Source organism: Podarcis bocagei, assembly GCF_964188305.1.
Source record: "Podarcis bocagei genome assembly, chromosome: 7".
Lineage (NCBI taxonomy): Eukaryota > Metazoa > Chordata > Lepidosauria > Squamata > Lacertidae > Podarcis > Podarcis bocagei.
In genome coordinates, this window is record NC_138132.1 from 34,150,116 (window position 1) to 34,176,728 (window position 26,613).

Consider the following 26,613-nt stretch of genomic DNA (forward strand, 5'->3'; position numbering starts at 1 on the left):
TATGTGATCGAATTTCAGCTAAAAATAGCAACAGTCTGGAAGGGCCCAAAGGAAGAGAAAACAGCATACCTATAGCACTTTCCTTCCCTCTCCACCAAAGCCCCAAATTCCCACTCCCCGATCTCCAAGGTTCTATTTCCCTCATCTCCTCCTTTTCCAGCTCAGCCAACCTGTTTCCCCTTCTCTGCTTCACCTGCCCTGAATGAGGACCTCCAAATCTTGCCCTCCCCTGCAAATCATGGGTCAATGCACTGCACACATAACCAAGGCAGCAGGGTGAGTGGGTTTGGCTGACAACCACAGTACCCAGCGCTGCACAAGTCTTTAATTGAGTTCAGCACAAATCTAAACACACACACAGAGAGAGCACTTTACCATTTTTGTTTTCTGCAAGAGCCAAAAATTCAGAATAAAATCTGCTGTTTATTTGCACAGTTAACAGAGCATCTTTGCTATGTATTCATTCCAGAGCAAGAGTCCTTAGACTGAACTAAGCTCACCCAGGATCAATCCCAGATCATGTTATCATAGCCAGTGCTCAGTTCTGGAATATGCTGCATGGCAGTCACAGAGAAGCAAGTGCCTCTGAGCATGGACAGCATGCCTTCGCAATTATCTGTATTTTTTTTTACTTTGTTTGCTAATTAATTATACAGCACCATCATTATGTGTGGCACTTTGCAGAATAACATAAGCAAAACAAATACAAAATTAAAAACGTAGAGGTCTTTGCCCTGGAGAATACAGTGGTACCTCGGGTTACATACACTTCAGGTTATATACGCTTCAGGTTACAGACTCCACTAACCCAGAAATAGTACCTCGGGTTAAGAACTTTGCTTCAGGATGAGAACAGAAATTGTGCTCCGGCGGAGCGGCAGCAGTGGGAGGCCCCATTAGCTAAAGTGGTGCTTCAGGTTAAGAACAGTTTCAGGTTAAGAACAGACCTCCAGAACAAATTAAGTACTTAACCCAAGGTACCACTGTATATTGTAATAAATCACAGCATCTAGGATTATTGAATCACAACTTATTTTTTTTCATGCAGGACTGAACTCTGGTTTTTGTTGTTGTTGTTTTTCAGCATTTATTAAAAGAGTGAATACAAGGGCTTTTTAAAGTTAGCTCTTCATGGATTAGCCTAGAAGGTTCCCCCCCATCCCGTCCTTGAAAATCTGAAATAATATAAGCAATAACTGTTTCCCTATAATAGCTGCAGCCCCGCCCCACCCTCATCTCTCCTCCACAGGGATTATGAGGAAAGACATCTAAGTCTCACTCAAAGGGTGTAATTTCATCTGAAGTCTGGGATACATCAGGTTCCTCCAAGTCTTCAAGGCGCATCTTGCTACAAAATGTCTCAGTGGGGGAGGAGGGGAGCAACATGAAGGGAGATTTTGCATTGTATTATTCGGGATGCTCTGAGGTCCATTGTCACACCTGCTGCTCATATTGTCCTTCAGTGGCAGTGAAAAAGTCCTCCAGGACACCTTTCAGGAACTCAAATGTGGGCCGCTGCTCAGGGTTCTCCTTCCAGCACTGAAGCATCAGTTTGTACAGCTCTTCCGGACAGTTTTCAGGTGCTGGCATCCGGTAGCCTCGCTCCAAATTCTGTATGACCTCTGGGTTGCTCATCCCTACAGCCACAACGCAAAGTGTTATGTTAGAAGGAGCCTGGGAAAGATCGTAGCATATATGGGTAGACTAGGAGACAGGGTAGTCCCAAGGACATCCAGGCCAATTCTGGAGTCCAAGAAACAAGATCCCCCCCACACCTGTATTAAAGGTAAAGGGACCCCTGAACATTAGGTCCAGTCGTGGCCGACTCTGGGGTTGCGGCGCTCATCTCGCTTTATTGGCCGAGGGAGCCGGCATATAGCTTCCGGGTCATGTGGCCAGCATGACTAAGCCGCTTCTGGCGAACCAGAGCAGCGCACGGAAACACTGTTTACCTTCCCGCCGGAGTGGTACCTATTTATCTACTTGCACTTTGACGTGCTTTTGAACTGCTAGGTTGGCAGGAGCAGGGACCGAGCAACGGGAGCTCACCCCGTCGTGGGGATTCGAACCACCGACCTTCTGATCGGCAAGTCCTAGGCTCTGTGGTTTAACCCACAGCGCCACCCGCATCCCACACACCTGTATTAGGACCAACTAAAAAACACGGCAAAGCAGCAAATTGGCTTTTGAGTTTCAGAGTTCCTCAGACTTGATGTTAACACCACCACTACCACCCGAAAAAAGGATCAAGGGAGAAAAGGTGGGACAGGGAATCATAGAAGCTTTGTGTGCAATATTTTAACCATCCTGGTGACTCAGGAAGCTCATAGCAAACTTATTAGGTTGAGGCTGGTATATGCTCAATGGAAAAGATTTCCAGTCGCCCCAAAGAAGACTTTGTCTTGGCAGGCACCTGCCCCATCACTTCATTTTGCATTAAAGAAACTAAGGTGGTACCTTCAAAGCACATTTGAAGCACATTCTTTTCCTCAAATAATTCTGGGCACTGTAGTTTACCTGTCACAGTTCTCAGCCACCCTTAACAAACTACAGTCCCATAATTCTTTGAGGGAGGGAATGTGCTTCAAAGGCGCAGTGCATACGCAGCTTAAGTGAACAAAACGTTTGATCCAAGGAGTATTCTAAAATACCGTTATGAGTTTTGGGTGCCAGAGTTTGTAGGTGTCAGGCACCCATAAATTCTAGATTTAGTAAGTGTTAGAATGTAATCAGTGCTTGGAGAGGCACACTCTTAATAGCTGGGCTCAGCTTCTGTGTCCTACCTACCTGATAATGGCCAAGTTGTTCAGCAAACAAACACAGGTTGAGGGCCCATCAATAAAGTCATCAACAGGGCAAAGCGTCTCTGCCAGAAGCAGGTGACAATGGAATCAGAGCATTGCCACTGTGGTTAATAGCCATTAATAGCCATCTACAATGCATCTGCTCACTTTGCTCTTCTGGTCAGATTTCAAAAGTCATGTACAAGCCTTCCTCAACCTGGTACCCTCCAGATGTTTGGGACAAAAACTTCCATCAGTTCCAGCCAGCAGCTGATGCTATTTTTCTGCTTGTTCTATTTATTTATTTCATTATTACATTTATACCCCATCTTTTCTCCAAAGTGCTCAAGGTGGATTACACACTTCTACCCCTATCCATTTCATACTCACAATAACCCTGTGAGGTAAGTAAGGCAGTGAGACAGTGACTGGCTCAAGAGCACACAATGGGCTCCATGGCTGAGTGGGGATTTGAACCCTGGTCTCCTAGCTCCTAGTCCAATTCTCAAATGACTACACCACATTTGCTTTCCACAGGTAAGAGTTTGTGGAAATGTTTTTTTCAGTGCTGCAGATCATCTATCCATTTTATTTCCAGCTATTAAGACTATCTGTATAGAATGATAATAATAATAATAATAATAATAATAATAATAATAATAATAATAATAATAATAATAATAATAATAATTTATTTATACCCCGCCCATCTGGCTGGGCCTCCCCAGCCACTCTGGGCGGCTTCCATAAAAACTGAAAATACAGTAAAATATCACACGTTAAAAACTTCCCTTAAGATGTCTTCTGAATGTCAGGTAGTTGTTTATCGCTTTGACATCTGCTGGAAGGGCGTTCCACAGGGCGGGCGCCACTACCGAGAAGGCCCTCTGCCTGGTTCCCTGTAGCTTTGCTTCTCGCAATGAGGGAACCGCTAGAAGGCCCTCGGCGCTGGACCTCAGCGTCCGGGCAGAATGATGGGGGTGGAGACGCTCCTTCAGGTATACTGGACCGAGGCCGTTTAGGGCTTTAAAGGTCAGCACCAACACTTTGAATTGTGCTCGGAAACGTACTGGGAGCCAATGTAGGTCTTTCAAGACCGGTGTTATATGGTCCCGGCGGCCGCCCCCAGTCACCAGTCTAGCTGCCGCATTCTGAATTAGTTGTAGTTTCCGAGTCACCCTCAAAGGTAGCCCCACGTAGAGCGCATTGCAGTAGTCCAAGCAGGAGATAACCAGAGCATGCACCACTCTGGCGAGACAGTCCGCAGGCAGATAGGGTCTCAGCCTACGTACCAGATGGAGCTGGTAAACAGCTGCCCTGGACACAGATTTGACCTGTGCCTCCATGGACAGCTGTGAGTCCAAAATGACTCCCAGGCTGCGCACCTGGTCCTTCAGGGGCACAGTTACCCCATTCAGGACCAGGGAATCCTCCACACCTGCCCGCCTCCTGTCCCCCAAAAACAGTACTTCTGTCTTGTCAGGATTCAACCTCAATCTGTTAGCCGCCATCCATCTTCCAACCGCCTCCAGACACTCACGCAGGACCTTCACCGCCTTCACTGGTTCTGATTTAAAAGAATGATTTTCCTCCTCCCGATTTTCCGCCAGTGGAGACTTTAGTGTGGCTTTCTGGCTGAATTTCTGAATTCACAGTGCAAGGCAGGAGAAGGGTTTTGTGGTTTTGTTTTCATAAAGGACTCTGGTTCTCCCTGTGGATACAGAGTACTTTGTGCAGGAGGGGAAATGGTTGCATTTTGCTGCTGAGAAATTCTGACCTGGGTAAGGAATCCGCCCATAGGTGATGATCTCGGTCAGCAAGATCCCGAATGACCAAACGTCTGATTTGATGGTGAATGTCCCATAATTGATAGCCTCTGGGGCTGTCCACTTAATGGGAAATTTTGCTCCTGAAATACACAAAGAATGCAGGGTTATATGATCCTGGTGCAGAATTCAGGTACTTTTCCTGGTGCTGTAACTGGTGGCTGTTAATGCGCTGACCACAAGAAGGAGCTCTACCTCCACCTGACACCAATGACTGCCCTGCAGACCTACAACCTGGTCCCCAGCAAAGACTTGTTTTTCCCATCCTTACAACCTTTCCCAATGCAGATTTGCAGGGATAGATGCAAAATTCACATTTGTACCACTGGTAAATATTTCTGGCTGCTTGTTCAGGCAACCTAGGCTGGAAATATAAACGCTACTGACTATAAGCAGGAGGAGAGGTGACAGGAACTGGATCTCATTTAGATCTTCATCAGAAGATAAGAAGAGCCCTGCTGGATCCAGACAAAGGCTCATCTTGCCCAGCATCCTGTCCTCACAGCGGCCAATCAAATGGGAAGCCCATAAGCAGGATGTGAGTGGGACAGCAGCCCTCTTCTCACCCATGATCTCTACCAACTGGTACTCAGTCAGAGGGATGCTGCCTCTGGCGCTAGAGGGAGTGTCCTACCGGCCTTCACCAAGCTGGTGCCTGGCAGATGTTTTGGACTCCAACCACCATCTGCCCCAGCCAAAATGCTTCCCTGACTGGGGCTGATGGAAGTTGTAGTCCAAAACGTTAGAGAGTATCAAGTTGGCAAAAGGTTCTATATTATTATTAAAAAATAACTTGAAGCAACTTACAAAAAAAGAATCCCACACACATTAAAACCAACATGGAACTAAAACAATTCACAGCTAAAAGTACATTCATATTTATAAAAAGGCAGAACTAACACTGAAGGAGGCCACATATAACTGAAGGCCAAAGGACGGGTGGAAAAGAATCATTTTTGCTGGTGCCTAACATTTTGTGTGTGAGCGTGCGCACACACTCTCTCACACACACGCACACACCAATTCTGAAGCTACTGTGTAATATATTTCGTTTAAAATAGCTTGACTATACCTCGGTCAAGACAAAAGGGGGGGAGGGACTAGACTGGATTTCCCCCCCAAAAAAAGATGGAGGAGGAGAAATGGCTTCCTTCTGAAGACTCGATTCTCCTGCTCTCCATGTAACAGAGGGAACCAGGTTGAGGAAGAAGCGGGCCTTGTTATCTAAGAAGGGGACTTGCTCTCTCCTCACTGCACTGCTGGGTGAAAAATCTCTTCAGAGAGCTCCAGCTACAGGTTGCTTCAGCTCAAAACCGCAGGCCCCCCAGCGCAGCCTCTGTGTGCAAAGCACTTGCTCACACTTCTTCCCTCTCTCTCACACACAAAGCAGCCCCGCCACCCCAGCAGGCTCTGGTTTCCTCAAGAGGTGAGTTATTGCTTCAAGCAAAGGCCTAGGCTAAGCAGCTGTGGCTGTCAGTTGCCAAGTTGTGAGATGGGGAATGGGGACGAGTGTTTATTATATGTCTTCATCCAGCTGCAGTGGGAAAGGGGCAGGAGAGCAGCTGAACCACCGAGCCCCATAAGACTTTGCAAAGGGGGGGGGGGAGAGGAGCATCATGACCCACATTCTAGGGATCCAGCTTCCAGTACTTATGCAGGTGTGTGTGCCATGAAATGCAAGCACATCATCTTTTCTGCAAGTCTATCTGCACATATACACCGTATTTTTCGCTCTATAAGACGCACCAGACCACAAGACGCACCTAGTTTTTGGAGGAGGAAAACAAGAAAAAAAAAAAATTCTGAATCTCAGAAGCCAGAACAGCAAGAGGGATCGCTGTGCAGTGAAAGCAGCAATCCCTCTTGCTGTTCTGGCTTCTGGGATAGCTGCGCAGCCTACATTCGCTCCATAAGACGCACACACATTTCCCCTTACTTTTTAGGAGGGGAAAAGTGAGTCTTATAGAGCAAAAAATACGGTAAGTCCATAAAAGGCACTAGCCCCCGGGTTGGTGGAAAGTTCTGGCAGAGAAAAACTGCCTGTGATGGTGTGGGCATGTAACAGAGGGAACTGCACATGTGAGGATATTTTCACCTGTGAAATAAAGTAATTCCACATTGTGCAGGCTTGTAAAATGGCCACTCATTCTCATGTCACCTCTGGCAAGGAATAATTTTCCCCACTCAAGAAGCTTTGTAAAACTGTCCTCCCCCCACCCCACAGCAACCCCATTTTAGGCCAATTGTGGACAGCCTTCAAGCTGGAAGGATCTGTGCTGTTGTTTTTTACCAACCATAGTGACTGGGGAGGCACAGCCAGAGGTAAAATTGTGGTGTGATTGTTATTGACACTTGATGCAAGAAAATTTTTACTTATGCTCACCAATCTAAGTGATACAGCTTACTATACATAATGATGTAATAATTGCAGTAATTTTGGTATATACACTTTGACACAACTTTGTTAAATCATTCAGAAACTTTTATCTGAGTGTTTGTTGTTGCTTTCTTTTTATGTAATTGTTGCATGTTGATATGCTCTAATGTAATCAAAGATATAACTCAATGTTTAAAGATGACAAGGATAAAAAACTATGTTACCAAAAAGAAAAAAACCTTTGACTAAGGGTTGGAACCAATTGCCATAGGAAGTTGCCTTACACTGAGTCAGATCACTGGTTCATCTAGCTCAGTAGTGTCTACACTGACTGACGGCTGCTCTCCAGGGTTTCAGGAAGGAGTCTGGTTTAAGTAGAGGGGAAGAGAAAAGCCATTTATTGTCGCTAATGTGGGAAGTTGGAATTGGAAACCTCCCTTGATCTATTTCCTGATCATCCATTAGTCATCTACCAGTAGATCCCAATATCTACATTCTCACCCCACCCCCGCCTCTGTGTTGGGCCGCAGATAACTAACACAGATAAGCCAGGACAAGTACATTTTATATATATATATATATATATATATATATATATATATATATGCAGGTTTTGGTGTCTTCGGGTGTCTTCCCGTGTAAGAGTTGGGGTGTCTAGGCGACGTTTCGACGAGGTCTCACTCGTCATCTTCAGGCTGGTGCTTTCGGCTTCTTGTTACTGGAACAGAGCAGGATCTCAGTGTTTGAGTTCCTATAAATACTGTTGAGGGGGTGTGGTGTATAGCCTCCAACGTTCTGGGCAGAGAGGAAGTTCCCAGGTTAGTGTGCCTTTTCTTCTTTTGTTCATTAATTACTTGAGGGATATCTTGAGTGATTTCTTGAGTGATATTCTGAGTACCACTTAGGAGGGTCATTAGGTGTGGATTAGTTGCTAAAGCTTTCGTGTCTTGACCTCTTGAGCTTGTGAAGAGTTTTTCTGAGAAGATGGCTGTACTGCAAATAGTTGTGCTCTGGCTTGGCTTCGTGTATAGGGGCGAGCTGTGGTTTTGTGCCCTGTGCCAGCCAGATCTGTGTAGGGATTGCAGGGGGGTGCAGCATCCGGAGGTGCCACTATGGTTTGGCTACTGGATGGTGTCTGTAATTTATCTGTGGAGAGGGTCTGGGTTTGGGTCTGGTGTGGTTGATTGGAGATGGCGTTCTGTGTGCCTCTGGTTCTGGTGTCGGTTTTTGTGGGGAGGGCTAATTTCCAGATGTCTGGCAGGCGGGACGTGTCGTCACGCTTGTTCATGTTGTGAGGGTGTTTCTCTATCTCGATGGCTTCCATGATTATTCTCTTGTGGTGATGTTCCATGTTAAAGAGCAATTTGGAATCTGCAAAATTAATTTCGTGTCCTGTTTCTTTCATGTGTTGGTAAAGAGAGGAAGTTTTTTCTTCTTTTTTGACGGCATTCTTGTGTTCTGCGATACGTGCATTTATTCGTCTGTTTGTTTGTCCAATGTACGTGGCTGGGCAGACTTTGCAGGGTATTTCATAGACCCCTTGGTTTTCTAGCTGGATTTTATCTTTGGGGTTTCTGAGGATATTGGCTATTTTTTGGTTGGTGCAAAAGGCTGTTTTGATATTGTGTTTATGGAGGATTTTGCTAATTTTATCTGTAGTGCCCTTGATATAAGGAAGGAGGGCCATGCCATTGTTTTCTTCTGTGTCTAGGTTTTTGGGGGGTGTTTCTTTTTGGATTAGCTTCGTAACCCTGTTTTGCTGGTATCCGTTGGCGATTAACACATTTGAGAGATTCTGTAACTCAGTTGTCAAGTGGTCTTTGTCAGCCAGGCGTTTGGTTCTGGAGATGAGAGTCTTGGCTACGGAGTTTATTTGTGCAGGGTGGTGGTGTGATTGTGCATGTAAGTAGCGGTTGGTGTGTGTTTTTTTCCGGTAGATAGTGTGTCCTAGGGAGCCATCAGGTTTTTTGTAGATTAGGACGTCAAGGAAGGGAAGTTGGTTGTTGGCTTCTATTTCCATAGTGAATTGTATTTTGGGGTGTAGGCTGTTGAGATGTGTGAGGCTCAAAACCACAGCTCGCCCCTATACACGAAGCCAAGCCAGAGCACAACTATTTGCAGTACAGCCATCTTCTCAGAAAAACTCTTCACAAGCTCAAGAGGTCAAGACACGAAAGCTTTAGCAACTAATCCACACCTAATGACCCTCCTAAGTGGTACTCAGAATATCACTCAAGAAATCACTCAAGATATCCCTCAAGTAATTAATGAACAAAAGAAGAAAAGGCACACTAACCTGGGAACTTCCTCTCTGCCCAGAACGTTGGAGGCTATACACCACACCCCCTCAACAGTATTTATAGGAACTCAAACACTGAGATCCTGCTCTGTTCCAGTAACAAGAAGCCGAAAGCACCAGCCTGAAGATGACGAGTGAGACCTCGTCGAAACGTCGCCTAGACACCCCAACTCTTACACGGGAAGACACCCGAAGACACCAAAACCTGCATTCCTGTACCCGTGAAAATCTACGAAAGCATATATATATATATATATATATATATATATATATATATATATATATATATATATTCAACAAGAGTCCATTCACAAGCAGACATCCTTGTCTGGTGTGGGGTCTAACATATGCCTTTCACACCTTGGGGGTGGTACCAGCTGGCTGGACCCTGCAAGGACCCTTTCGTGTCACAAAGAGGTAAGCAGCAGCTGACAAGACCAGGCTGAGGATAAAGACCCACCCTCTTGAGCTGTGTACTCATCCTCTATAAGCCGGGCCAGGCCAAAATCAGCAATCTTGCAGCAGAGCATATCTGACACCAAGATGTTGGCAGCTCGCAGGTCACGATGGATATAATTCTTCTTTTCAAGGAAGGCCATTCCTTCTGCTATCTTTATGAGAGAAGAGGATGGGGTTGTTTCTTTACTGCAATTTCATCCCACTGCTCCCTTCCTCCCAGCAACCCAGTATAAGATTCCTTCCCCTGTTAGGTAGGTTGGAATGATAGTCATTTGAGGATAGTGCATGGCTGATAGTCTCCAAGAAACTTCATGACTGAGGCAGGAATCTTTCCCCTTTTTGTCTGGCAGATGTTGTGTGCTTTTCACAGCTGCCCAGCGGGCAGAATTTCAACAAGGGCAAATTTCTTCCCGGCTGTGTGTCCTTGGTTTTCTAATGTTTGTTTCATTAATATCTTAGCTCTGCACCAAGGAACATAAGCTGGCACATGAGCCCTTCTCACATACAAATATTTATCCTCACAACAATCCTGTGAGGTAGGACAGGTTGAGCAGTAATGATAGTGACTGTCAGGGTCACCCAAGGGGTTTCATGGCTGAGCAAGCAGGTGAATCCTGCTCCAGGTCTGACACTGGCTTTCAACTGCTTTGGATATTCTGACTTCCTGCACAGAACTCTGGGAATTGTAGTTCTGTGAGGGTGCTGGGCCTCGTCCCCTCAGCAGCAGATATGAACCAAGAAAAATGGCAGTTTGCACTGAGCACTCCAAAAGTTAAATAAAACCTTATTACCTATGTCTTAGGTAAGCTAAGTCCATTATCTGATGGAAAGATTAGACACCCCATGGTCATTATTCTAGGTTCTGTTTCCCAGCAGAAATCCTTTATCACATTTATTCTGGTGCTGAAATTAAGTTTTTAGGAAACGCAATCCAAACACCCAGCCCATCTCTCCATATCATATATTCCCACCAACTGGTCCTCTTCCACCATCCTCCCAGGTTTTATTCCTTGCCCGCTCTTATTCTCACCTGTGCTGACATATCCAGCAGTTTATAAATGGTCAGCTTGATGCCTTCAACAGCTTTGAGGAAATCCACCAAGTTTCCTGTATGGGGAAGGGGAAAAGCCTATTAAAATATGTGAAGTATATCTCTGCACAGTTCTGCTGACCTATTTTAGAGTTCCGAGCTGCTATCACTCAGCTGTGGTTGTGAACTTGAATATGTTGTTCACCCCAGGGAATGTGTGCTGCTTATAGACCATCACTAAGGGGGGTGGGGATTCAGTTGCTAACAGGAAAATTCAGGTTGTCTAATTAAAGTGGATGCTGTACAAGAAACCCACCTGCAAAGAACCCTAGACTTGGGGGGGGGGGAGCGGGAAATGCACCGGTAAGTGTGAGAGCAATTTCTTTGAATTGCCTCCCCACAAACAAATCAGAATGAACGCTCAATAAACAACTGGTGTTATCCAACCTCCCTGCAAAGTTTGTGCAAATGAATCAGGAAAGATGCTCAACGAACAGGTCGTCTTGAAAAGGCTCACAAGCTTCCTAGAAGCTGGCCAGGTGGCCTCTTTGCATGAGCTGGAGGGAGAAAGAGACCCTTCCCTTGACCTTTGCTGACAGCTATGCATTTTTGGCATCCCACCATTTATTCTCTTTCCTTTTTGCTCTTCTCCCCTTTTCCCCCTAAAGTGTCATCATGGCTTTTTAGATTGCAAGACTCTGTTATTTCTCTTTGTTGGTGATGCTTGACAATTTTTGATGATGATGGATAATGGATGGAGAAGTAGAAGGATAAATATCAGCTCTAAGCAGACACCATCTCTGGTGCAGCCTGCTGAAGGGACATATGAGAGCCAAAATGGGTGGTAAAAGCTTTGAGATGCAGGAAACCCCTCCCAAATCCTCTGGCTATTTTTGTGCCTTGGCAGGCTGCTCCCATTGTAGCTGTGTCGCACAATAACCTTTAATTTCCTTCTCTTTCTCCACTGCCTTATGCCAAATCCAGCAAGCGAGCTGGGGTTCTGACCTCCATTAATCTAGAGCAAAGGGCACCGCAGAGGAAGTGTCTAAAACAAATCTGATGATACAAGAGAGGGAGAACAGGAGGAGGAGTGGGGACATGGGAGTCAGCACCCTCTGTCATGGGCAGGGGGATAAAAAAAACCCACGGCTAATTTTACTCCCTTTCCATATTTTTCTTGCTTTTCATTCTATCCCAGGCACAGCCCAAATCTGAACGAAGAGTGGTTATAACATTCAGAGGTACTGTTGTGTGGTGTCATACATTGAGGGTCATCTTTCTGTAGCACACAAATGGGCAGTGAAGGTCAATTGATTGCATGCTAATGGACAGCAAAGGTTGATTGCATGCTAATAGACAGCGGTGACCAACTGATATTTTCTCAGTGTGCACAAACGCCTAAAAGATGCATCTTCGATCAGCTTTGGTGGCTAGATGCTACTGTGTTAGACGGCTCTCGTAGGGACTAAAGAAGCAGTGAGGTTGCCGTGTGGTCAGCCAAACAAAGACTTGAGCTTTGCTTGCCTATCAAAGTTGGAGAGGCCCCTGTGTTTCCTCTTGCTGCCAGCTTCAAGTTCTCTCGTGCCTAATGGGCCAGAATCCACTTAAGGTGACATATCTGCTGTTTATAATACGTTGGAGCCGTATTCTGAGCCATTCTAAAGAGAACAATCAAGGGAACATTCCTGTATTCTTGCTGCCTGGAAGAAGGAGCCTTAGTTGGCTATTTGCCTTCAGAGAAACTGCTTTAAAGATAAGCACTTTCGGTTTGGATGCTTGCCTGTTCCCTCATGCTTAACGTTTGTGCAAATACGCAGGTATCAATGCTCTCCTTTGAGTGCTGTCTCCAGTCATCTCTCCCAACAGGAAAAGAACCCTGAAGCACAAGCCTTCCCCAACCTGAAGACCTATAGATGCTTTGGACTGCAACGCCATCAGTACACAGGCAGTCCAGAACATCTGGAGGGCCTTAGGTTGGGCCCTATAAGACTAGAAAAAACTTCTTCGCTCACTGCATACTTAAACTATGCCCCTCCCACAGGAGGCAGTGGGGGCCAGAAATTCAGCTTTGCAAGAGGACTGGACAAATTTAGAAACTGCAGAAGGGGGGAGTGTCACGTTAGTGATTTGATTTCTGGGAAATTCTGGGCAGTGGGAGTCAATGGTACCATCTTGAGCAGGTGAGAAGGCCCTGTCTGCTGTCCTGCTGCTGCATTGGACACTAGCAAGTTGTCAGGACTCTCTCCCAACGTTGCCAGGAGAAGTTCAGGATGGAACGTGGGACCTTCTGCATGCACAACAAAGGCCCTTCCACGGCTGGAGTCTCTGGAGAACCCCCGGCTCAGAATGAAGCTCTGCCAGAGTGAAGGAGCAGGTAATGCTGTCTAGCGCCTCACCTTTTTCCATGTACTCAGTGATGATGTACATGGGCTTCTGGGTCACCACAGCATAAAGCCTCACCAGCCGGGGATGCCGCAGTTTCTTCATCAGGTTAGCTTCAGCCAGGAAGGCCTCAGGCGACATGCTGCCTTGCTTCAGACTCTTGATGGCGACTTTTGTGTGGCCGTTATAGTAACCTGCCGAGGGACAGAGTGAGGATCTCAGCTCAGGAGGACTGGAGCCAGGATTTGGGATCGCACCTGGCAATGCATGTGCCTCCACAACGGCACCCTTGCTGAGTGAAGGGACCAATGGATGTCTGGTGGAAGAACTGGGGTGTTAAAGGACCCCAAGACTGTCCTCGTTTTTTAATCACTGAAATGTTGCTGGACATGCTTTAAATCTTATCGCCATGAGGGCTAGAAACTTGCTGGGTTTTCCAAAATCAAAGCTGAGGTTCCTTGGCTGAAATCTATGGGCAAGCAGGATGCCGATGACCCCTGCCTCCACCCGTCTTTCCCTGCTGCCACCCCTACTACTCACCCATCCAAACTTCTCCAAACTGCCCGGCTCCCAGTTTCTCCACCAGCTTGAGGCTCTCCCGAGGCACCTCCCACTCATCCTGCCACCAGGGTTTCTGTGGCTTCTGTGTCTGGCAGGGCTTGCCGAGGCGGGTGCAAAGCCCATCTGTGTTGCCTGCGAAGAAACGAAAGAAAGACAGAAGCTGAAGGACAGGAGGGGGGGCAGCAGAAGATGTGTTTAACCATTCGGCTTAGAGAACATTAGAACACAAGAAGAGCCTGCTGGATCAGGCCAATGGCCCTCTAGTCCAATGGTTTCACAGTGGCCAACCAGGTGCTTGTGCAAAACCTGCAAACAGGATTTGAACACAAGAGCTCTCTCCCCTCCTGCAGTTTCCAGCAGCTGGTATTCAGAAGCATTTGCTGCCTCTGACCAGAGGCAGAGCATAGCTCTTGTGACTCGCCCTCGATAGCCTGTGGCAGCAGTGGGCAACAAGCACAGGAGGTGGCAAGTGTCACGCTCCTTGTGGGGCCAGATCTGCTACCCCTCCCAGCTGTCCCCAACCTGCCACCTAAGGTGACTGCCTCACCAAGCTTCATGGGCAGTCCAGGCCAGGGCACCAAATGGGTGAGAGCTAGCTTTGAGCAACAGATGTATTGGTGGCACCAGCTTTCATGGACAAGAGCCCCCTCCAGGAGAAGGAGCAGTGTCCTTCCTCCCAGCAGCCAGGACAGGCAGAAAGAGGCTTTCAGGGTCGGGTGGCCTCTCTAGCCTTACTCATATAATGCTCCACCAGCTGGTGCAGGCTCTCAAAGGTGATGCGAGGGGAGATGTAGAAGCCACCGTTGTCCATATTGCGGATCTTATAGTGCTTCACGACTTCTCCCTGGTTCTTGTCAAAGTCACGGATGGAGAGGGAAAAGGAACCTGAGGAGACACACAAGGAAACAGAGTGAAGAGGTTGGATCCTGGATTTCTTTTGTCCCCTTATACCCAGAGACATGTGGGCTCCTCCCCACTCCCCACAAAAAACAACAACCCAGCACTTGCCTTGCTGATTCCCTCCCCCTCCATCAAAATTTCACAGATATTTTCCCCTCAGCTTTTTGTCCCCCTGACCCTTCCTCTTTCCCCCTCTGTGGACCCACACTCCAAGAAAATGATGCTGATCTTAAAAAAATTATTTTATGTACATCGCAAAATCATTCAGATATTTTATTTTCAACAGGAACCCCAAATTTTCCTCAAATGTTAAGAATCTCTTCTGGTTCTTCCAACAGAATGGAACAGCACCCTCAAAGTGGTCCAGCCAGGCACCATACCAAAGAGATAATATTCAAGAAGTAGCAAGAATCAATACCTGCTGAACACTCTGGTTTAGAACTTAAGAACTAAAGAAGAGCCTGCTGGATCAGGCCAAGAGCCCATCTAAGCCAGCATCCTGTTATCTCAGTGGCTCTAGCCTGAGCATGGCTTGGTAAGCTATCACCCAATGGCGGGATGAAAGGGGTGTTTGTGTGTACAAAAAGAAGGTTAGCGAAATTCTCTCAACTCAGGCTGTGTACACATTCCCATCTTAGAGCGCAGCTAGGACCTTCTTTTTCTCTATTCAGAGCAAAGCTAGCTTGGGAGGAAATATGCCAAAGCACAGTACAGTGGTACCTCGGGTTAAGAACTTAATTTGTTCTGGAGGTCCATTCTTAACCTGAAACTGTTCTTAACCTGAGGTTAAGAACAGCTAATGGGGCCTCCCACTGCTAATGGGGCCTCCCACTGCTGCCGCCACCGCATGATTTCTGTTCTCATCCTGAAACAAAGTTCTTAACCCGAGGTACTATTTCTGGGTTAGCAGAGTCTGTAACCTGAAGCGTCTGTAACCCGAGGTACCACTTTATTTCATAAAAAACAACAATATAGATGTGGATTGTAGCTACAAGTCATGTGTACACACCACTTCCCAAACCAGAAGCAGGAGCACACTGGATGCAAAGTGTGCACACAGACTCTTAAATTTTTTAAATCTTTCTCCAGCCTCTGTTACAATTCCTGGAGAGAGAGAATGACCCTATGTGGATACATGTGTGGGGTGGGTGGGTGGGTGTGACACACATGCCTGCCCAGGGCCCTCTTCCCCCCACCGCCCCCTAATTTGGGCACTGTGGTGGCGGCTGTTGATTACCTTTGGTGGATTCACTCTCCCGAATGAGGAAAGCGCCATGCGTGTTGCCTGCGGTCAGGAGCTGCCGTTCTGCATCCTTCCTGCTGAGAGCTTTGAAAAACCAGCTGCAAGAAAGAAGTAGCACAGAGAGGTTTACAGAGTTTGAGCCTTTCAGTATGCTTCAGGTAGGCAACAGCCATTTTAATTTAAAGCAAAAGAAAACATTAATCAATAAAATGTTCAACTTTTCAGATGTGTGTGTGTTTAAACAAAATTTCCAAGGAATAACACCCCTTCCAGCACCCACTCTATCTTGAGAACCCAAAGGCCATAGTCACACCAATCATTTGTGAATATGAGGCCTTCTGCATGCCCTTCTCCTTAACAAACAGATTAACTAACAGCGCCACGCTAAGCAATGAGTCCCATTGAGTTCAGTGAGATGTACTCAGAGAAGTTAATGGGTATAAGATTGTAGCTTACTTTCAGAGGAACGGTCCTGAGTAGACATGTCTATCCAAGATTGCACTTTTTGGCTACACACTTAAGCACCATTAAACTCTTTGGGACAACCATGCCTAGGATGGCACTGTAAAATATCATACAGTTGATTACTTTCTGTTTAATTGGGTTTTTGGAGGGGCATTGCATGTGGAGAAAAGTGGAGATGTTTTTACTCACGGCTCTTGCTCCAGGGTGTTCATCCTGGCAACAAAGTTTCTTGGAATGTAACCCACTCGCCCGGTGGTGAGAGACTGCGCTTTCCACCATTCCCCAGTCCTAAAGGGGAAGAATTGAATACCAGTCATTCTCCTACCTTTGCTTGATCTTGATCCCACATCCATCAGGCAAAGGGAAAGAACAGACCAAAACCTGATAGTCTTGTGTCACCTTTAATGAGTTCCTTTGCCTTTGATTCTAATCCAGCAAACACACATGGGCTGCATTCACACGGCAGTTAATTCAATTTCCCCCAATCTATCCATAGCTATTAGTTTCTGCATTACATTTCTGCTTTCACAAGACATGAAAGCCACCTCCAAATATATAGTGGAATATAGCCACAAGTTTAATGCTGATTTCTATGTTATTTGCTTCCAGGGGGAAAAAAAAATCTGTTTTCATTTCTTTATTCAGTTCAGGTTCTATTGAGCATTTAACTCCAAATGCCAGCAGACACAATGATAAGGGTTTCAACCATCGAAAAATATGGAATTCCCCCCACTGTTTCAGTGAACGTCCAACTTATGGCATCTACCATTCTAAGTATGAGCGCGTTCAACCATATTGACATGTATCAACCATAGTGTCTTGGTCAAAAGAGGTCAACATTTTTTTCTGAATGGCATGGTAGAAGACCATGTATCATGGGATGCAAACCCACAATGCAGCTGCTGCTACTTCTTGGGTGTGACAGATGATTATTTTGTTGGTGTGCCAGACCTAAAGGTAACACTCTAAAGTGGAAGAAGACTTACTCTTCCAGTACCCGGAGCTGTTCACCTTTCCGGAGCACCAGATCTCCATCATGCAGCGACTCATAATCATATAATGCAACCACCAGTTTATCTATAAAGAAAATCAGCATGTCACTATAAGACAAATCAGGTTTCAGGACTAGAAGAGATGTTATTTTGAATTCAGCTCACATAACATCCACTACCCCCCCTTCCTTAACGTGGTGCCCTCCAGATGTTTTGGAACACCACCTTCATCAGCTGCAGCCAGCATGTACTGACTGTGCTAATGGGATTTGTAACCCAAAACATCTGGAGGGCACTAGGCTGGAGAAGGTTGTACTCCATGAAGGACTTTAATATTTTCTCAGGGGCTATCATGTCATAATGTGATCCTGCTCATGTCTGAAGATTGAATCACGGGGCCTTTTTGGTGTTGGTGCCAAAATGGTGGAATGCCCTTCCCAAGAAGACCTGCTGGTCCCCCTCTCTTCTTGCTTTCCAGAGGACCCTCAAGGTTCATCTCCATGGTGTATAGATGTTTTTAAAATGTCTTTAGTCTGCCTTATTCTGACCTTAGTCTTGCTAGTTGTTTTATGCTTAACTATGATTTTGATTGTTGTAATGGTTTGTATTCTTCACTAGGTGTTTTGAATGTGCTAGCATAGAAAACAAGAACAGAAATTTATTAAACAAACAAAGACTGGATCAACCACAGAAACAACCCAAGCATCCACCATTGTAGAGGGTGGGAGGAATGTTTTTAGTGGTGCCTGTAGAGCAATCATATAAATTCATCCCAGGCTCCTTTGATATGTTTCAGATAACACTGAAATGCAGGTCTTTCAAGACAGCACAGTGGTCTGGGCCTCTCTCTGCTAGCTACCACTACACTGGCAATGGCCCCTGGCCTAGCTGGTCTCTGCTCTTGAGTTGCCTATTTGACAAACCCACTCCAAGACTGTTTTTGCATCCCCAATAAATACAGACAGTCTTTGTACTATAGTTAGAAATTGGAAGAAAGGCAAGATTTTAACCTTGAAGAGGTGAGCTGGGAGGAGGAACAGTTTCGCAAGATATCAGAGGATTGTACATTTCAGACCCATTGGAAATCAGCCTCTGTGGAAGAAACAAAGTTCAAATCAAGGATCCTTCCATAGTAGTGATCCTCAGATTTCCCACCAGCCCTATTATTTTATGACTTCCCCCTTATTTTTCTTGGGCTTTGTCACATTAATGAGAAAATTAATGTGGAAGCAAAGTGGGGCAAACACTTTATGCAGAGTTGGCTAGAATTAAAAGTTGCCCTGCTGGGGCAGGTTGACATACAGCTTGAATTCCAGCATCTAAAATTATGAATTGCAGTTTAATGGACAGGTTGGGGCAGGAAATGGATTAAACAGTAGAAAGGTGCAATTGGGCTTATTATCAGAGTGGGGAGAGTGAGCAGCTAGGTCTTGAAGTTTATGCAAAACCTGATAAGGAGCTAGTGTGGGCTTTATGAAAAGGAGTGATGCAATTAATCTAGTTATTGTGTGGCAACTTTTGCAAAGTCTCTCACCTGGGACTTGGTGGCAGAGTCAACAGGGTAATGGCATGTCTCACAAATTTCTATGTTCTCATCCCAGTCATCATCGTAGTCACTGCAGCAGCAACCCATAATCTCTGCATGGGGAAAACAAGAGACAGGCTATAAATTCAGGTTCACGTCCCCGTTCTGCTAAGGATAACATTCATCAAGTCAAAAGAATTAAATGGAGACACTGTGGGGAGAGGGAGAGAGAAAGAGTTTTCTTAGAACAGGAATGGGGTGTCCTATGTTGTTGTTTGCTTTCCTCACAACCTTAACACTATTACTGCATGTCCACCCCACATTCCACCATCTGTTATTCCTGTTGTGTCCATAGGAGCCAACTCCTAGGGTCTGAGGAATCTTCACCCCCCAATAAAATATTTAACGGGGCTGGGGGCCCCCAAAGTTAATGAGCATTGTCATTCAAATGGTGTGCGTGCACCATATAATGTGATTGATTATGCAGGGCGGCACTTACCCGCCCCCCCATATTTCATTCAAGTTGGCACCCCGGTTGTGTCTGTATATTTGGCTCACGTAAAAATATTACAAAGCATAATATGAGTCTATGATTTAATGATTTAATTATACAGTGGTACCTCGGGTTAAGTACTTAATTCGTTCCGGAGGTCCATACTTAACCTGAAACTGTTCTTAACCTGAAGCACCACGTTTAGCTAATGGGGCCTCCTGTTGTCGCAGTGCCGCTGTAGCACAATTTTTGTTCTCATCCTGAAGCAAAGTTCTTAACCCGAGATAATATTTATGGGTTAGCAGAGTCTGCAACCTGAAGCGTATGTAACCTGAGGTACCACTGTATAAACAAAAACCAGCAAATCTGAGACCTTCCAGATCTTGTAGGGTTGAAGTCCAAAAACACCCGGAAGGTTAGGACGGTGTGGATTTGAGCATATGACATACATTAAAACCAAGATTCCTTCGACACAATTTCTGTTTTAAACCAGCGGCTGACCTCTAACCCTGTTTGCATTATACAGCATTTAGACATGTGAATATTACACCTGGGTGAGATTCTATGAACTTAGAATTGACACATGGATGAATGTTGGTTTTGCCATAACACAGACATGGGGCTGTTTCATTTGATGCAAGATTGCCCAGTGGGTGGAAATCAATAAATGCATAAACATAACCTTTAACATGTCTCATTATGTTCAGTCACCTCATGTAGTATGTGGATGGATCCTCAACCCCCCTGGAAATTTATTCCATCCACATAATTTGGTTTCATAGAGCAGCTATGGTTGATCACTGGCTAGCAGTTCTGAATAATTGGGGGGTGGGGGTCAAAAGGAACCCCATATTTGGATCAATGGATTCATGCCTGACTGGTGCAAACAGTGCATGAGTGGAGGGAAACATGCATGAAAATGGGAGAATGGCAATTAATGTACCATAGTTTTCAAGTTTCGTGTGGCTCTCAACCTGGTCGTCCTGTCCCATCCTGTCCCACCCACTGCCCTGCCCAATCCCAACCCAGTAGACACACAGAGGCATAAAAGGCAGGGTGAAATAAAGGGGGGAGTCATTTACAACAGGGTTTCCATATTTAAAGAGGTAAAAATCCGGACACCTGCTTGTCCCACAACCATCTGCCGCCGCGGAGCCTCAGTTTACAAAGGTTTCTCTTCCATGTTCTGTTCTATATCAATAGTGATCACACACTCCTACAAATTACAGTGGTACCTCGGGTTAAGAACTTAATTCGTTCTGGAGGTCCATTCTTAACCTGAAACTGTTCTTAACCCGAGGTACCACTTTAGCTAATGGGGCCTCCTGCTGCCACCGCACCACCACCACGCAATTTCTGTTCTCATCCTGAGGTAAAGTTCTCAACCCAAGGTACTATTTCTGGGTTAGTGGAGCCTGTAACCTGAAGCGTCTGTAACCCGAGGTACCACTGTACACTCAAAGGTGTTATAGTGCTCAAATTAAACAAACACTATTAAAACCACATGGCTGCCTTCAATGATTGGCATGGATTGGGGAAAGCTGCACCTCTGAAAACTGGGTGCAGAGCAGGCAACAGAGCAGGACCAAGGATTAGTGTCTGTGTGCCTTTCACTATTCATTTTGGCGATGCAGCCTTACCTTCTCCCATGCAAATTAATGGAGATGGTGATTTTAAAACTTTAGTACATAAATATTATTTCATTTAAATCTTATTGCACAAATAATTTAATTTTTCATATATATATATATATATATATATATATATATATATATATATATATATGCATGTTAACACTAATTAGAATATATATTTTAAATAAATACATAAACAGCTTGATAAAATGGCACAGGCTAGAAAGGTCATAGTGAAGGTGCCCTGTGTGGCAATAGGTTCAATATGTCAGCACACACCTGTCACAACCAGGCCCCTTAAAGAAGATGGGAGAGCTAAGAGGCAAAATCCCAAAATGGTTTTAGACCTTCTAGGGGGCAGTGGACATGATTTTCACTGCTCGACGGCTTCAAGAAAAATGCAGAGAACAAAATTAACCCCTGTATATGGCATTTATTGACCTAAGGCCTTTGACAATGTAAATTGTAATGCCCTGTGGACTGTCCTTCTGAAAACTGGCTGCCCAGATAAATTTGTGAACATCATTCAACTCCTCCATGATAACAATGGCTCTCAAAGTGAACCATTCACAGTGGAATCAGGTGTTAAACAGGGTTGTGTTATCGCCCCAACTCTATTCATTATTTTCATTGCCATGATCCTACACTTTGTTGAAGGGAAACTCCCCATCAGAGTAGAAATCATATATTGAACAGATGGAAAGCTCTTTAATTTGAGTAGACTGAAAGCAAAGAATAACTTCCTTCATACAGCTTCAGTATGCTGATGACAACGTAGAATGTGCACACTCAGAGGATGACCTCCAAACCATCCTAAATATCTTTGCAGAAACCTACGAAAAGCTTGGCCTGCCGCTTAACATCCCAAAAACCAAAGTGCTGCACCAACAGCACATAACAACCGCTGCAGCGCCACAAATCCAACTCAGTGGTGTAATGTTGGAAATTGTTGATCACTTCTCCTACCTGGGCAGTTATCTTTCCACAAGAGCCAACATTGATGCCAAAATCCAGCATCACCTGAGCTCTGTGAGCGCAGCTTTCTCCCGATTGAAGTGCAGAGTGTTTGAAAACAGGGACATTTGCAGAGAAACCCAAACGCTTGTTTACAAAGTTATTGTACTACCAACCTTACTGAATGCTTGTGAAAAACGGACCACTTATAAACACCATCTCCAACTCCTCAAAAGATTCCATCAACAGTGTCTCCAAAAAATTCTGCACATCACTTGGGAAGACAGGCAAACTAATGCCAGTATACTGGAAGAAGCAAAGATCACCAGTGTCGAAGCAATGGTCTTCAACATCAACCTCGTTGGACTGGTCATGTTGTGTGGATGCCTGATTATTGTCTTCCAAAGCAACTACTCTATTCCAAAGTTAAAAATGGAAAGCGTAATACTGGTGGTCAACAAAAGAGGTTTAAATACTCTCTCAAGGCAAATCTAAAAAAAAAAGTAGTATAAACACCGACAACTGGGAAACACTGGCCTGCGAGCGCTCCAATTGGAGAACAGCCTTTACCAAAGGTGTCATTGACTTTGAAGATGCTCGAACTCAGGACGAAAAGGAGAAACGAGCTAAGAGGAAGGCACCCTCACCATGATCAACTTCCACCCATAAACCTATGTCCCCACTGTGGAAAGATGTGTGGATCCAGAACTGGCCTCCACAGTGACTTACAGACTCACTGTTAAGACCATGTTCATGGAAGACAATCTTACTTGGCTACGAATGATAGCCATAGAAGAAGAAGAAGAAGAAGAAGACCTTCAGATTTCCTGTTTATTGAGCATTCACCCTGCTTTGCCTGTGCAGAAGTTATAGGATGTCAGCTATTTATTAAGGATCATCCTGATTTTTTTAAAATGTATTTCACATTCTTCAAGAAATATCAACATAAAAACATGCAGCAGATGAATCATTCTGGTGGGGACCCTGCTATACTGCATATAACCGCTTCTATTCAAATTTGGACTTTCTGCAATCTTGAGAAATGATGGAAGAACTATAGGGAAAACACAGGAGGGCAAATTGTTGAATGCTGATATCATGTGGATGCCCCACAAAACCTAGGTGAATGAGGAATTAAATGTCTAATGTTTGAAACTTCCCTAAACCTCATACAAGAAAATACGCATAAAACTGTGGGAGGTAATGAAAACCCAGAACTAGAAAATCTTTCCAATATGATGCACAATTTCTTTTTCTTTTTTCTTTGCTAAGTATGTGGGAGGAAGTCTGGTTATACCCGTGATTCAAGTGTTGACAGCTAAGGGAGTGGGATGGTTTGAAAGTACAAAAACAAAACAAAAATCGCCTATCATTGCATGTTCCTCCCTGAAGTCTAACAAGGTTTCATAGAATCATAGAATCATAGAGGTGGAAGAGACCACAAGGGCCATCGAGTCCAACCCCCTGCCAAGCAGGAAACACCATCAGAGCACTCCTGTTCACGAGGATTGGGCCAATTATTGATAGATGTAAAGGTTCACTTTTCAGTACTGTACAGTTTTTAGATTTTGGTAATGGAATAGAATAATTGCCAAATTTATGCACTAGCGAGCAAATCCAGGCTTTAACAGAATAACTTCTGTCAAAATATTGTTCATTGTTTGATTACTTAACGACTGCTACTATAGCTAAGGTGAAGGTAAAAAATACAACTCAGTTTATGTTTAAGCCACAGGCTACTATAACAACGAAGAATGCTCAAGTAGATGGACCCTCTAGGATTAGATTAAGGATCCTGATTAAGGATTAGATTAGATCCTTGATCTGCAGGAGAAGATAGTAACAGGATTACAATACATTTATTAAAACTACCAATGATTTAGAAAGATATCTATCAGACATAGCCTAGTTTTGTGTTTTTTTACACTGGGTGTTTACAGCGTTAATTATTTCAGTTCATGTGATCAAAAGGATTGGAAAGCCCAAGATCAAAAAAATTGTTTAAAGTTGATGTCTTTGTGGCGCCGGGCAAATTAAAGAACTGCCACGTTGTAGTTCCCCTACAACGTTACCTTATGTATCAAGATTTAAGGGAGGAAGACGGTGACATTCACCCTGAATAAATATAATAATCATTCGTTATTGGGAAAATATTATAATTATTCTGGAAGAAAAGGCTGAAATGTTATAAATCATATTGCTTGTGTGTTGTACGAAGCTGCAAAATGAGCCCCTACATGTAGCTACCCCAAAATCCCAAGTGGTGAGAAACTCCAGAGGTTTCTGAACTTATCCAGGGTTTGGTTTCATTGGAATGAAGGCCAGCAGAGACTGTGGTGTCTTTAGGGGATATGGCACCCCTTTCCTTATAAACAAGGACTCAGGTCGGGGGCGGAAATCTAAAAATGGTGCAATGGTTGAGAAAAACTTTATAAAAATGCAGTATGTTGTAGCAGAGTATTAATTGTTGTTGTTGTTTTCCCAGTGTGCTATAGTGGTTAGAATGTTGGAGAAGGAGGTAAGAGATCAGGGTTCAAATCCTCCCATGAGGCATGACCTTTGGCCCCATCACTGCTTCTCAGCCTAACCTACCTCGCAGGGTTGCTGTGAGGATAAATGGAGAGAGGGAGGACCATGTATGCCACCTTGAGTTCCCTGGAGAAAAGTTGGGGTATAAATTAAATAAGCAATGCAATTGCTGAAAGCTGGTGTGGGGCACTGCAGGAACTATGAGGATTACCAATGACGAAGAGAACTACCAATTCCAGTGTTGCCTCAGCTGCACACACGCATTCATGGGCGTCGCAGTCTGCAACACATTTGCCAGGGAGTAATTCAGATTGAACATTTTTGGAACATGTGCTCCCGTAGTAACAGCGCTTTCCAGAGCTTACTTTACAGGGTGAGTGTAAGGTCTGCAACAAGACTGGGTATTCAAGGTGCTTTGAACACTCTTACAATGCATATCTCTTCATGCTCCTATTATTTCAATGGGACTTACTCCCAGAGAAGAGCACATAGAATTCTAGCTGGTTCAAGTGCTATGTAATGTTAAATACAGCTGTTTCACGCTGTACAATTGACATTATTATATAGTATGCACATTAATTAACACAATGCAATATTTGTACTGAAGCACTTTTATCCACCTCAACTATTAATTCTATTATTATTATTGTTGTTGTTTACTATATCTTTTAAAAAATGAAACTTAAGGCAGCTTACAAAAACGTTTTCATTCATCTCTTTTTCTCTCTCTTATTCACTTAATTGTCCTGTATCTTGATTGTGTTCTATGTGGATATATACATAAATTATGTTGCACACATTGCATTTCTGTGTAAACAGTATATGCTTTATTTGAGATTTGAGATTCGCTTAGTAAGGCTATAAACATATCACACACACAAACATATGTATATTGATGTCTACATTTTTAAAGGGAGAAAAGGTTTGTGTTTGCTTGCTTAAAGGTTTGTGCCTCTCATTTTAAGCTCGTCTTTTTCAATTTTTTATTTTAAATGCACTGTCTGCTTTTCTACCTACAGGGCCTCAAAAGAAAGAAAGAAAGATCAGTGCAGATGCTGAAATTGTAATAAAATCATTACATTAAAGAAATAAACAATGGGAGATAATGTTATGACGCTTTTAACTCAGAAGCCTCCCCACCACAACCAAATAAAATGTTTTAATGTCCACATAAAAGAACAAATATAATGCACTTGGCAGGTCTTCCTTGGGAGAGAATTCCTGTGTCTGTGTGTACAATTCTTGCCTAGAGTTGAGAACTATATGGGGCTACCTGGTCCTTGTCCATGCCTCACCTGGCCATATTTGCCCTCCGTCACTTACCTGTTAGCAGGGATGATGAAAACTAGTCTCTCTCCGGTTCCCACAAATTGAAAGGGAGGGAAATGGCTTCTTCCTCATCACATTGGGCAGTGAATCATAGTGTGTCTAGAGTGCCAAAAGGCTCCAGGAGATCTCAGACGCATACCCTGTCCTTCTCTCTCTTTCTCTCGCCACCTTCTCTGCTGATTTCCTGCCCTCTGAGTGCTTTGCACAGACAGCTCTAGAAGCTTGTTCTCAGCACTTGTTTGACCACAAAAGGTTCCAAAGCTGCTAAGAAAACCCAGAGGTTTCCTGCCAACTTCAAAGCCCTCCCTGCTGTCGTGCTAGATGGTGCCACTGGCCCCACGTGGATCCCATGTCCCACATTGTGTAGCTCTTTGCACATCTGACATGGTCAGCTCCTATCCTACCCCAGGGGACTCCTGTGAGCTTAGCTCAGCTGCTAATGTTGTGAATGCTTCCATGTTTCTGTGTGGCAGCTGTCTTGGCCTCCAGGCCAGCATGGAGTAGTGGACAAAGACTTGGGCCACTCGGTGAGTAGCTCACGATGCCATTATGGTCCTTTTGTTCTCTTAGCTTGCCCATACCACATCTCTGTGGTTCCTGGTGGGGTCCATAGTTGACATCTGGCAAATCAGGGAATGCACAGTGCCTCTGGAATGAAGCTGGATGGAGACAGTGAACCACAAACGCCCTCAGGCCAAGCAGAGCCCGTGAGGCATAGTGGTTGGAGTGGAGAGTTGAAGTATGGCCTGGGAGACCAGGGTTTGAATCCCCACTCAGCCATTGAATTAATCAAGTGACCTTGGGCCAGTTACTGTCTCTCAGCCTAACCTAC

The 26,613-nt window shown here is 44.7% G+C and overlaps 1 protein-coding gene across 1 annotated transcript; it reads right to left on the reverse strand.

Moving 5' to 3' along the window:
- Nucleotides 1-403: 403 nt before the first annotated feature.
- LCK (LCK proto-oncogene, Src family tyrosine kinase) lies at nucleotides 404-25,993 on the reverse strand. Its single transcript, XM_081202489.1, has 13 exons — nucleotides 25,776-25,993; nucleotides 18,852-18,955; nucleotides 18,328-18,409; nucleotides 17,312-17,402; nucleotides 16,515-16,613; nucleotides 15,855-15,958; nucleotides 14,453-14,602; nucleotides 13,697-13,849; nucleotides 13,171-13,350; nucleotides 10,775-10,851; nucleotides 9,746-9,896; nucleotides 4,561-4,692; nucleotides 404-1,637 (listed from the first exon to the last, which is right to left on the reverse strand). Exons 2-13 carry the CDS (start codon nucleotides 18,948-18,950, stop codon nucleotides 1,435-1,437), a joined length of 1,521 nt encoding a protein of 506 aa, XP_081058615.1. The 5' UTR covers nucleotides 18,951-18,955; nucleotides 25,776-25,993; the 3' UTR covers nucleotides 404-1,434.
- Nucleotides 25,994-26,613: the final 620 nt, after the last annotated feature.